The sequence below is a fragment of the Rhinatrema bivittatum genome, chromosome 7 (assembly GCF_901001135.1).
Source record: "Rhinatrema bivittatum chromosome 7, aRhiBiv1.1, whole genome shotgun sequence".
NCBI lineage: Eukaryota > Metazoa > Chordata > Amphibia > Gymnophiona > Rhinatrematidae > Rhinatrema > Rhinatrema bivittatum.
The window spans coordinates 220,214,161-220,227,955 of record NC_042621.1 but is presented as its reverse complement, the minus strand read 5'-3'; the positions used below and the strand labels follow the sequence as shown (position 1 = coordinate 220,227,955).

Below are 13,795 nucleotides of genomic sequence, written 5' to 3'. Positions count from 1 at the left end.
CTCAAGCTGAGAGTTGCATTTGATTAGTTTGTGGCTGGAAGGTACAGTTGAAGACACTGATTAAGTAAGATTTTAAGAACCACCTATTCAAAACTGCTGTCATGACTAGAAGCGTTATCTAGGCAGTATTGAGCTGTAAAAATATGTATGATAGACCAAGCAACAGCTCTGCAGATAGCTTCTATTCAAGCAGAATAAAGATGTGCCATGAAAACTGTGATAGCCCTACCTGATGAGCTTTCACTTTACTTTGAAGATGCAATCCTGACTGCAGTAATATGTGATGCAATCAGATATCCAAGTTGATAGAACTATGTTTAAAGATACCCCTTGCTTAACTGGGTTGAAAGAAAAAAGCATTGTTAAGACTTTCTCTAAGACTTAGGGAGGTCCATATTCAAAAGCCATTTAGATGGAGAATTCAAAATTAGGGATATTCAGTCATGTATCCAGCTAAATTATAGACAGATAAGTAGTTATCCAACTATAATTTAGTCGGATAGAAAAGTGGTGCTACAGGGGTGTTCCGTGGAGGGGCTGAGTTATCCGGCTAACTTATTGCCTGATTCACTAAAGCTTTTCTTTCATTCTGTGTCTATGGGGAAAATACCTTGATTAATCAGGCCCTCAGCTGGATAACTTTAGAAACATAGAAATGACAAAAGAAAAGGCCCAAATGGTCCATCCAGTCTGCCCAGCAAGCTTATGGTAGTATCTGCTGTGCCATGGTAGGTTACACCCCCATGCTTATCAGTTTCCCAGACCAGAAAAGTCAGTCCTTTGTTGGTTACTGTTTGAATCCAATTCCCTGTTACGTCTTGCTGTTGAAGCAGAGAGCAGTGTTGGAGTTGCATCATATAGAACCATGAAGGCATCATATAGAAACATGATGGCAGAAAAGACAGTATGGCCCATCTAGGTTGTCCTTCCGTCCAATTAATTTAGCATTATAATTCTCATCGCTTTCTTAGAGATCCCCTGTATTTATCCCATGCTTTCTTGAATTCAGATACTGTTTTTGTTTCCACCGCTTCAGCTGGGAGGCTGTTCCATGCATTTTCCACTCTCCATGTAAAAAACTATTTCCTAAAATCCCCTTTCAACCTCATTGCATGAAACCTCATTCTAGAGACTCCTTTCCGTTGAAAAAGGCTCACCTCCTGTGCATGTACATTTTTTTAGATATTTGAATGTCTCTATCATATCTCTTCTATCTGGCCTTTCCCCTAGGGTGTACAAGTTTAGATCTTTATGTCCATTCCCATATGCTTTAGAATGAAGACCACTAAATATTTTATTAACCACTCTCTGGACTGACTCCATCCTGTTTATATTCTTTTGAAGGTGCGATTTCCAGAATTGTACACTGTATTTCAAGTGAGGTCTCACCAGGGACCTATAGAGGGGTACATCAACTTCCAAGCAGGTCTAAAGTTATCCGGCCAGATAACTTGCTACCAAATAACTTCAAAAGATATCTGGGTAAGTAGTACTTTTGTAAACAAGATTTAAAAGTACCTTTCGCCTGATTTCCTCTCCCCGCTAATCTAATATTAAAGATGCCCATTTAATCCTACTCTCTGTTTCCTGTCTTTTAGCCAGTTTGAAATCCACAAAAGGGCATCGCCTCCTATCCCATGACTTTTTACTTTTCTTAGAAGCCTCTCATGAGGGACTTTGTCAAACGCCTTCTGAAAATCCGAATACACTACATCTACCGGTTCACCTTTATCCACATTTATAACTCCTTCAAAAAAATAAAGCAGATTTGTGAGGCAAGACTTGCCTTGCATCCCCCTCCCTTCTCCCACGTGTCATAAATTAAAAAATGTGAAGGGATTGCTGAGAGCCGTCCCCATCCTCCCCCCCCCCCGCACAAAACCCTTAATGACAGCAAACCCTATAATCAAGGCCATGCCCTCTCATCCCCCCTCCACAATATAAAAAAGCATCCCGCCGCTCCCCCAACACCCCCAGACTTTCCTGCCCACTTCCTGAGGCCTACAAATCCCTGGCAGGAGTGGGGTGTGCACTCTCCCACTCCCAGCGAAGTCCAATGCAATTTCTGTCAAAGCTGCACTGGAAGCGTAAACTACACTTACTTTCTGCTTCCAGTGCTATTAGTATCCTTCTAGTGCAGACCCCGTTCCCAGCAGGGATTTGTAGGCCTCGGGAAGTGGGTGGTATGGCAGGGTGCTATTTTATATTGTGGAGGGCCTGGCCTTGGTTGTAAGGTTTGCTCTGAGGAAAGAGTTTGTTGGCGGGGGGGGGGGGGGGGGGGGGATGGATGGTTTGCAGCGATCCTAGGACTTTTAATTTATGACATGGGGGGGGGGGGGGCGTTGCTAGGCTCGATTAGACATTTTTAATATTAGATGGGGGAGAGAGGAAATCGAGCCATAGGCCCCTTTAATACTTTTTTGGGGGGATGGGGCAATGCTACTTACCCGGATATCTTTTGAAGATATCTGGATAAGTAGCAAGTTATCCAGCCACCCATGGCCATTTAACTTAAACACCTAAACGACTATATTCAAACATAACTGCTTAGGTTTCTGAGTTAACCGTTTGGATAAAACCTCAGAAAAACAAACTCACAATTGCAAGTCCAAAAATCCTTCTGATCAGGAGGGTGCAGAAATAAGATTTTGTCCTCTGTTATCCTCTTAGTAGCAAGTTCATCGGGACCACCACTACAAAAAAGCAGGAATCATCTCTAAACCTTGAACCGGCAACAAGAACTCAACTCCAGAACCTAAAAACCACAAGCCAGGAGCTTGAACTGAGCGTGCTATACCTCAGAATGTAAGTCGGCCCTGACCAATGTCAAAACATGGGGGAATGGGCACCATCTGGAGAGGACCCCAAAAATGCAAACCACTCCCACCAGAGGCAAGGAAGGAGAATATTAGTAATGGTGCAAAGCCACCGTTATAATGGTTCAGTACACAATTTACCTCCCTCTTTGTTAGAGGGAGGAATGGAGTCTGTGCCAAGAGCATGTTGACTCATGGTTCTGACTCTGCCTTCCAGTTTAGAAAAAGGTCCTTCAGGTTTTGAAAGGTTCCTCTTGTTTCCAAAGGTCAACTGATGAGATTGTAAGCAAGTGGTCAGTGGCCAATATATATTCCTTTTTCTTTAAATCATGGTTTCCTGTGTTACTGATACACACGCTGATAAGCTATGCCGCTGTAAGCTGAACAATTTTTTTTTTTTTAATTCTGCTTTTGCTCCGAGTGAGAGCAGGAAAAGTGGGGGAGGGGAGTTTAGAGAAGTAAAGGAGCAATCCAAGCAGGGCTGGAAAATTGTCCAAAGACCACAAAACTTTAGAGATGCAAGCCAGGGTCCTTTAGCCAAGCGGGGACAGTGCCTAAACAGACAAAAGAAACAGCAAAAACCAAACATATAGATTTGTAACTTTTCAAAGCAGGTGCCAGTAGATGAGCCAGGTCAAGCTCCAAAAAGTGAATACCCAGCCAATCCGATATGAATAAACACGGCTAAGATGGAAAGCCCCAGCATCTCACATGCCTATGTGATGGACTCTATGGCTCTGTTACTATTATTTATTTATAAACTTTTCTATACCGATATTAGTGGCGACATCATATCGGTTTACAGCAGAACGGCAGGTGGAAATTACAATAAACAGGTATCAGGGGAGGGATTACATAGGAACAAAAGTAAATCCTTGTACTAGTTCATGCAGTTAGTGAAGAATAATCAGGGGAGCATTCATTCATGTGAAGGCCACTCCCTTTGAAGGTGCTGGAATGGGCATCCTATTTCAAAGGTTTTATAGGAGCTCTCCACTAAGAGCTCGGGGGGGGGGGGGGGGGCAGTATAATTTGCAGTTTTACAGGAAGATTGTAGATTTTTGCCTCAGTTGTATTTCTGACCTCTTGGGGACCTGGACTACATCTTGCCTGGGATCTTTTGGGATGAGTCGAAAGCTTCATTGCTGTACTCTTCTCCTAAGGTGCAGATTGATTGTCCTGGGAATATTTTGGACTTTTACATGGTAGGAGCCTTGTTGGACACCTGGGCCTTTCTTGGACTCAGGGAACGGGGAACCCTGTGATAGGGATGCCCAGGGATAGGGAAGACCTGCCCATCAAGGTGGTGACGTGCTGTAAGGAGCAACTCTGTTAATTGCCTAGCAGGAAAATTGTTGCCCTCCTTCCTACCTAGAGCAGAGAAACAGCCCAAGCTGCTGTTTGGACATTAGATCCCACTCCACTGGAATTCCCACAGGAAAGGAACAAGGAGAAGATCAAGAATAAAGATGCTGAAGATCTACAAACTATAACAGACTATTTCCAATTTGAGGACATCCACCTGGCGTCTTGCACAAATCCAATTTGAGGACATACATCTGGCGTCTTGCACAAATCCTTTGCACATATCCTTTGCACAAATCTTGCACAAATTCTTTTTAAAGATGGCCTGCGCCATCTTTAAAAATGGCGTGGGCCATCCAGTGCTCCTACCATGTGACAGGGGCCAGCCAATGGCATGGATACCCTGTCACATGGTAAGGGCAAAGGGCCATCGGCGCCATTTTTATTAGTGGCAGCCGACGGCCTGAGAGCGGGAGATCGCTCCCGGGACCCCCACTGGACCACCAGGTACCTGTAAAAGGTTTTGGGGGGGTGGGGGAAGCTAAGGGATTAGTTTTAAAAGGTCGGGGTGGGTTTTTTGTTTATCGGCTTGGGCGCAGCCGATAAAAAAAAACCCGATCGGGCCAGACCAAAAAAAAATCACCATGTGAATCGGAACTGGAATCGGAACAGATTCCGGTTCAGATTCACATCTCTAGTTAGTATATGCTGTTTCCTTGTCTGAAAACAGAGTTGGCCATGCACTGAAGGGACAATATAAGATGCTGGAGGGTGGGCCAGAGCTATTAAAGACTTACCTTATAGTAAAGTGGCAGGTCATAGCTGAAAAGGTTATTCCAGAAAGATTGGGGCCACTGAAATTGCCATAAGAAAAAAAGCATGGTAATATATCTTGTCTGTTATTAAGAAATATATCCTGTTTATTGTCAGGAAGCTTCATCTCATACATCTTGGGTGCATCTTTATTGGATTCCACTGATTAGCGTGTTCTTTTGTTTTTGGATAAGGGCTAAAGGGTGAGTGGTCCACTAACAGTTAACCTTATTCCAAGTGATAGCCTGGAGTCAGAGGAGTTATTCCACAAAAGGAGGGCAGAAAAATTTGTCTGTTCGCATGAGCAAATGGAGAAAAAAAAAATACTGAAGAGACTCATGTAGCTGCGAGGGAAGGCCCATACATGCTCAGAAAATCCTTTTTTCATCCAACTGCCATCAGGATTACTTGAGTGGCTGACTTTATTCTGCTTGTCCATGGAGAAAATTATTTTGTCCAAGATTTCAGGGCTGTTTTAAAGTAGTATGCACTTAACTATGCTCTAATTCCCCTGATGTGCCTTGGGGGGTGCTGCACGAGCACAGGACTTCCTGACTGGACATGACAGGTGCTGCAGAATTTGCTGGAAAACAAATATTTTAGAATCACCAAGTTCCAAATTTCAGAGAGAATTTTTAATTTAACTGTTATTTTCTTTTACTGTGAATAGAGTGCAATATTTTAGTATCTTAATATAACCAAGCTTTTTTGAGTTGATTATATAGAAACAGAGAAATTGATAGCAGATAAAGACTACCAGGCAGACAAATAAAGATTGAAGAACAGAAGTATGGGGTTCCACAACAGGATTGACAGATTGAGAACTCCTTTTATGCTGATGAACATTTTTTAGTAGTGAAAGAACAGATTTTCTGGAATCACAAGAAATTAGCTGAACTCTACCAAAGGCTATGATTTTTTTCTCTTGTTAACATTTGAAGTGGCAAATTTTCAAGTGATTTTTTTTTTTTTAAAGAAAAGCAGAGGTGCTATATAATCATGGAAACAGTATATATGCTAAATGCAGATATTTTTCCATTCTGCTTTTATACTGATTTAATCTAGTCTAACAATAGGTCTTCTTGACTCAGCAAATATTACAATTTTTATAATTTGCATTATGTCTAGGAATTCAAGAAGCAAAACTCAAAATGTTATATTTAAGTTATTTATTTTAGATGAGAAAAGGGAAACAGACTCATAGGAATGGATTTTCAAAAGTATTAACACATATAAAAGTAGCATATATCTGGGCAATTTTCAAAAGCCTATTTGTGTGTGTAAAACTCAGTTTTGCATGCATAAATCCTTTTGAAAATTACTTCCATAATGCGAACATGAACATTTATATTGCTGTAAAACCACATTATGCTTACCATCAATGCATTTGAATCACAGACACTATGAAATCCATAATAGAAAGATGCAAACTGTTTATAGATGGATTTATTAAGAAGAAAGTCGACATAAAGCTGTACATATTCTGGAAAGAAAAATATTTGTTCTTCATTTATTGTTATGTATGTTTTTCATTTGATATACAGAACTGAAACTTTTGTTGTCTGCTAAATTAAATAGATACATAATACAAATTTTTTATCTTTATAAAGCACAACCTTTATACATAAACATAGGTATAAATAAGTAATACTTTTTTTGAGGCATATAATCAATTTTAAATTTAAAGGAATAGAAGTGCTTATAACCAATATGCCATATTTAAGTTTACAAAAGTACAATATTAATGGGAAGGATGGAGAAGTGGAAGGTTTGTGGTGGAAAGGTAAAATAGAGGCTCGCCGGGGCAGAGGGTGCCGGAGATGTGGAGGTTTTTAGAGGGGGAGCCAAGCAGTAGAAAGGAAGGATAGAGGACTACAGATTTCTAAGGGGAGTCTGGAGTATTGCTTTAAACAATTATATTAATATACACATTCAAAAGTATCTAACTTGAGGCTCACTTTTATATTAGACATACAATATTCTTAGCTATTTGAAAGTTAAGGGCATGTTCATGTGATCCACACACAACCAACCATTACATTCCCACCTCAGTGTACACATTGGAGGTAATTTTCTAAAGGCTTTACATGCGTAAATGGGCTTTCGAAAATTGCTACTTTTACGTGTGTAACTCCTTTGAAAATGGAATCCACTGCATATACTGTTTCTGTGGAGAATCTGACCAACTGTACCTCCTTGCTGCAATCTTATGCTGAATTCTGAACCTCCCAATGAAACCACCATTGTGGCTATTCCTCATTTTGTTCTTTGGTCAGTAGAGTAGGACTCTGTGTACAATGTTCTCCTCACAGAATTTGAAACAGAAGAGTAAAATAATGAACTTATCAGCAATGGAGATTTCAAAGAATTTTCTAGCTCTTCCTGAGAATGCAAGTATTGATTCTCCATGGAGATGGAATTGCTGACCAGGAACCACAGAGTTACCTCTCATGGTAACCATGATAACAGGAGTCATTTCCTTTTACAAAATTTCCTTACTGCTGAGATATATTTGAATAGTCATGTTTGAGAAACATAAAAAATGCCCTAGAGGGAGAAAACATCATGACTGCCAGGTGAGAATATATTCATCTGAAATTGAATCATTCTGTCTGATGAAAAAAAGAAAATCTTTAAAAAGATGTCTCTGACAGAGCATATGCTGCTGGTCATGTAGGAGATGGGGGGATAGCGTGATGGTAGTGAAATTGTCCACTCACACACACAATATTCAACTCCCTCTACTTCCCACAAGCGGGGGGGAAGTAGAGGGAATTGAATATCTATCTCCATCAAATGACTTATGAGGAGAGATTGAAGAACTTAAATATGCATGCCCCTCAGATACCTGAAAGGTTTTAATGATGCACAATCGACAAACCTTTTCCGTTGGAAAGAAATCAATAGAACTAGGGGTCATGAATTGAAGCTCCAGGGAGGATGACTCAGAACCAACATCAGGAACAATTTCTTCATGGAGAGGGTGCTGGATGACTGAAATGCCCTTATGGAGGAGATGGTGAAGACTAAATCAGTGAAAGACTTCAAAAGGGCATGGGATAAACACTGTGGATCCCTAAAGGCTAGAGGATGGGAATGAAGAAAAAAGTGCATGGGAGTAACTTGCTGGTGTGGCAGTTACTACACTTACCCAATAAGCCTGATACTTCTGATGCAACTCCAACATTGCTCTCTGCTTCAACGGCAAGAGGTAACAGGGAATTGGACTCAGACAGCATTCTAGAAGGGCCCTGACTTTGACGGTTTGGAAACTAAATATGGAGATGACCTGCATGGCATGGCAGATGCTAACATAGGCTTGCTGGGCAGACTGGATGGACCAATTGGTGCTTTTCTGCCGTCATTATCTATGTTTCTATGTTACTTTGGATTAGGAGGTAGCTTTTTCATATAATGTTTTTCTATCTTAGATTGTTCTTCTTTGTTAGATTTCCACCTTTCTATTGAGACTTTGATAACTTTCCTTTTTCCTGAAAGTCATGTTTCTTAATGTTATTAATTTCTGAACGTACGCATTTGCAAAGTCTGAAAATATATTTTAAAAAAGGATATTGAACCCCATGTAGCTCTACAATATCAAGTTGCTGCATTGCTAAATATAAGGTTTACCAACTATCTAGGAAATAAAAAAAATCACAAAAGAAACCGACATAACAGTTTTTCTTCAGAGGACTCTACAGCAGTGTTTCCCAGCCAGTGTGCCATGGAGACTGGCATGTATTCAGACCTGATCAAGTGTGTCATAGAAAAGTCACCACTGCCTGATGCTCAGATCCAAGCCAGCAGCTGGGCTCTGCTCTCAGTACCTTGCAGCAACAAGAGACTCCATTGATGGTTTTTAAACATGTAGAAGCTCCTTTCTGGGAACACATGTAATCATGCATGTCTTTTCTTTGTAGCTACAGCCTTTTGGCAGCAAGAAAATCTACTATACTTGAAAAAAATGTGCAAGTTGATGTAATATGAATGTCATTACTTCCAAAATTTCTATTACATCTATTTTAGAATTTTTGTTTCAGAGCCTTGATACATGCCTCGGTTCTAGAACATAGAGACAGTAACTTTTAAACAGGTGTGCAAGCACACGTGCGCATGTTCGTTGGCCCATGCGCGCATTTTATAAAATTGGGTGTCCATGTGTGCATGCCAGGTAACGCATGCACATGTACGCCCGCGAGCTTCTTTGAACATCTACCCCTTAGATGTTATTTGTTACAGGCATCAAAGTTGGTTAAGCCCAAGTTTTCTTTCCCAGTTTCTCCTTGGGATCTGAACATTGTGTTGCGTGATTAAATGGAATATCCTTTTGAACTTTTAAAATCCAAAGCTTATATTTTTTTTACTCTTAAAGTTGTATTTTTGGTGGAAATGTGCTCAGCCAGAAGAGTGAGATTAAAACTTTATCATTTCTTTCTCCTTCTGTGAAGTTCTACCAAGACAAAATGGTTTTATGAACAGTGTTGCGTCCGGTCTCAGACGTTTCGACCTTTGTGCCTCACCTTTCTTCCTTCTCTCTCCTCAAGCCTTGGGAAGTTGGCTGCCACCACATCCTCATGCTGCTCTCCCCGGCATCCCCGGATCAGCAACGGCGATGGCTTTTGCCATGTTTTCCTGAGGGCCTCCTAGGGTGCGCGCGTACACGCCACCCACGTCTTTATCCACTTCATGGCGGGAACCTTGGTGGCTTCCCCTCCGAGTGACATCATCACATCCTGGAATTTAGCCTGCCCTTCGTTTGCTAACAATCTGAGTTAGCAAAGATTGGAATTGCTCCGGTCTAAGCTGCTCTGCCGCTTCCCAGCTGCCGCAGGAAGCTCTCTTCGCCCTTCGGGGTAATTCTACTAACTTGGTACCCGCTCCTCGGGGGCCCTTCTACTTTCTTTCAGGTGCCTATCCTGGGATCCCAGGTACTCACTCCTCGAGGGCCTGCTCTCCCTAACCCGGTGCCTGCCACTCTACAACTTCTACCTGCCAGGACTTCCAAAGATACAGCTTCTGCTTCAGTGAGTACTAATCTATCAGTCTATCTTAGCTTCAGCGCTCTACATCCGGAACCTGTTCCTGTTCACCGAGCTGTTTCCAACAACTCTAGAGTGAGACGGTTCCTCTCTGCTGAGGTTCCCTGGACTACTACTGTTGGAGCTACATTTCACTGCTGTCCACTTCCCGGGCAGTGCCACCATGCTGTACAATAAAAACTATCTTCTCTGTGTTGCGTGCAAGAGTCTAGCCTGGTACTGCAGTTCCTCATGGGGCTCCTCCCCGTGGGAGTGGCCATCACTGCAGTACCCAAGAATCCACTCCAACACCTCACAACCATAACAAACAGTTCCTTCCTTTATCCCAAACGACAACATGTTTTTTTCTTTTTGGTTTTGAGGATTCCGACAAAAGGTTTGATAATACAATGTCTTGATTAATATGAAAATAAATCTATCTGCACAGACTTCTATCTGGGCAGATTTCCAAAGAATGAACAGTTCCTCATCCTATATAATTCAAATAAAGTTGCTTTTAATATGTGTTATTCATAGACAGCAGGACAAAACAGCCATGAGTGGATAATGTCATCCAACAGTGCCCAGACAATAAAGCTCTCTCAGAATTCAGAAAATCTGAGAAGGTATTCTGAGATGGGTAGGTGTTCCTGTGCAGCCGCAGCAGCACGAGTCTCCTCAGTCCTTATAGCAAGCTAACCTTTAACTCTAAGGGGAGGTGGGTAGGATTGTTTGGCTGGTTTGTCCTGTTATTTACAGAGAACTTTGCTTTTTCCATGGAAAATCAAAACAGTAATGAGCCACACAAGTGGGGACTCCCAAGATGACGGTTGCACAAAAATATTTGTTATGTCCATGTATAGCTAGGAACAACATGGAACTCAGGTTTTGAAAAGGTTGTGGGGACAGTTGAAGGAATTAATTAAATAAGCTTTTGAGAACTTTTTGGCCAATACTGCTTTCTTGGTGTAAAGTATTTCCCAGGCAGTAATGAGCAGTGAATGTATGGGCAGAAGAACAGGTTGCTGCCTTACAATTATCTTCTATGGAAGCAGAATAAAGAAGGGCTAAGGAAGCTGCCATAGCTCTGACTTGATGAGCTTTCACCTTACTTTGAAGCTGGTGTCCTGACTCACTATAATAACAAGAAATGCAATCAGAAATCCAATGGAAAGAGTTTGTTTTATAACTGAGAACCCCTGTTTGACTGGGTTGAAGGAAATGAATAGTTGTGAAGAATTTCTGTAGACTTTGTTATCTACAAATAGAACAAGAAAGATCTTTTACAATCCAGCATGGCAAGAGCCTGTTCACTCTTAGTTGTGTGAGGTCTTGGAAAACATTTGCAATACAACAAATCAACTTAAGTGAAATTGAGAAACCATGTTTGGAAAAAATTTGGGATGAGTTTTAAAAAAAATACAATCTCATGGAAAATTTGGGCATATTGCGAGTATGAGACCAGTGTTTGCAACTCATTTCCCTTCATATAGAAGTTACAGCTATTAAAACCAAAACCTTCCAAGAAAGGAATTTTAGTTGTTACTATTGCTATAGGCTTGAACAGTGATTTCATAGTTGAGCCAGAACTATGTTTTGATCTCAAGCAGTAGGAGGACTTTTAACTTAAGTATTAAGATAAGTTAGGACTTTCATGAATATTGCTAATGTAGGTTGCTGGGAGATAGGAATTTTTCCCGAATTCTCATGGTTTGCTCCCTAGCACTAAGGTAAACTCTGAGTTAGTTTTAAATTCTGAGTCAGATAGAGGATAACTTTCAAACAACTGCATGCAGCAGCATATATATGTGTGTATGTGGCCTTCTGTAGTTTTACCATAGTATGTTATAATATGTGTTTATCACATATATGCACATTATAAAATATGCATGTTTACCCCACAACATACTTGCATTTGTAGGCCAGTGCACAACTATACATGCAATGAATCAAAACCATATATTTCAATGCATTGAACAAGCAGACTTTACCTACCTTTTTAAAAAAATATACATGCATATATTTTACATGTGAAAAATAAAGTAGAACTTACTCGCATAAGTCTAAATTTATTGGTGTATTTTAAAACATACGCATGAGTGAAATTATCAGTTGAAGCAATTGGTCAACCAGTTTGCCCAGTCTTTCTCCAGGTCATTGAGATCCTCCTGGTTCTTCAGCCTGAACATCTCTCAGTTCACACAGACCTCTCTTCCACTCAGTACTATACAATAGAGACGTGCATTCGTTTTTGCCAAATTGGACAATTTCAAAGACCCATGGAAAACAAAGTTTTCCATGGGTCACCTGACCCGAAGCCTGACCTGGCAGATAAAAACTAAGCACATCTCTACTATACATTAAACACGTTTAATATCACTTATGACAGATAATTAGCAGGTGTAAAAATACGCGAGTAAGTTGGAAAATGTACATGCAAAAGTGTCTTTTAAAATAGCACCTTACTTGCATAATTGTTGACCCCGCCTCAGAACACACTTAGACTGCTCCTTTTTTTATGCATGTGTATGTGCTCACGAAAGTGAAAATATACATATATTTTAGCTTTTTTAAAATATGGAATACGTAAGCAGAGGCTACTTATTCATGCTAATTGTTATGCGTGTAAGAGCTAAAGACAAAGTTGGGATGAAGAAGATTCCCAATGCACTGGTAATCAGGAATGAAAATATTCTCAATTTTATTGCTTGATGAATAGCTAAGCACTGAAGCCATGGAAACCAAATTTGACGTTGCCAAAAAGGGGCTATCAAAATCATTAGATCCTGCTCTCTTAGTTTCTGAATTGGCTTGGTGATAAGTGGCATTGGAGGGAAGGCATAAAGAAGCCCTCAATTCAATGGGATTCAGAAGGCATCTGTCACGAAGGCTGTTCCTTGCTGGTCTCCTGGAGCAATAGATGAGAACTTTGTTGTTGAATGGTATTGCAAAGAGAGCTATTTACAAAGTTCCACAATTGAAATAGTTTCTATGCTACCTGAAGGCTTAATGTCCATTTGTGTGGCTGTAGTTAGTGACTTCATGTGTCTGCTATTTAGTTTTGGTTTCCTTGGAGATAGCTATTAGATAAATCTTCTGAAAAACTGTCCATTTCCATATTTTGCATGCCTCTTGATTAAGATTGACAGTCTGTTCCTCTTTGTTTATCAATATAGAACATTGCTACTGGGCTGTGTGTTTGAATCTATGCCAATTTCACCCTACCTTAAGCAGAGATTGAGTACTTTTAGGCCATTGAAGTTTGCTCTGCATAAATCATCAAGAGTTGAGGGCAATCTTTCCTTGCAAAGCATGTTCAGGTGAGTTCCTATCCTTGGTTGGAAGCATCTATGATTAATGTAATTTAAACTGAGGTTGGTGAAAAATCTGACCCTTCCACAGATTTGCACCATGCTAAAGAATTAATGAGAGAGTTTGATATATTTATTTTGTGGGAAAGTACTTGTAGGTGCTGGTTCCACCAAAACTTCAAGTGCTACTGAAGCTGTCTCATATTAAGTTGTACAAAAGCAGTAAAACTGACTGTTGCTGCCATGAAGAGAAGGAAAGAAACCTGTTTCTGACCTGAAAGAGGATTGCTTTGATCAGTTTTATTCCCTGCTGAGGAAGGACCACTTTCTCTGTGTGTGGTATCCAGGCAGGCTCCTATGAAGTCTATTATATGAGTGAGCTCCAAATTGGATTTTGGAAAATTGATGATAAATCTTAGAATTGAAGGATGTTCATCACACAGAGCGTGGAGAAATTAGTTCTTTGAGGGGTATAGCTGGATATGAGCAAGTAGTCTAGATATGGAAAAACAAATACACTTCTTTCTTAGAT

At 40.5% G+C, this 13,795-nt stretch overlaps 1 protein-coding gene and 1 long non-coding RNA gene across 5 annotated transcripts in view; one reads left to right on the top strand and one right to left on the bottom strand.

Annotated features, from left to right (window-relative positions):
• Nucleotides 1-1,407, top strand: part of LOC115095747 — a 49,443-nt gene extending 48,036 nt beyond the window's left edge. Inside the window, exon 4 of the long non-coding RNA XR_003857858.1 lies at nucleotides 1,345-1,407. This is a non-coding gene — a long non-coding RNA (uncharacterized LOC115095747). The remainder of the gene's footprint in view (nucleotides 1-1,344) is intronic.
• The window catches only part of HECTD2 (HECT domain E3 ubiquitin protein ligase 2), a 231,251-nt gene that overhangs the window by 42,529 nt on the left and 174,927 nt on the right, over nucleotides 1-13,795 (bottom strand). For all 4 annotated transcript variants that reach the window (XM_029609862.1, XM_029609861.1, XM_029609864.1 and 1 more), the window contains one exon: nucleotides 6,311-6,417. In XM_029609862.1, coding sequence (XP_029465722.1) covers nucleotides 6,311-6,417 — 107 coding nt within the window. The remainder of the gene's footprint in view (nucleotides 1-6,310; nucleotides 6,418-13,795) is intronic.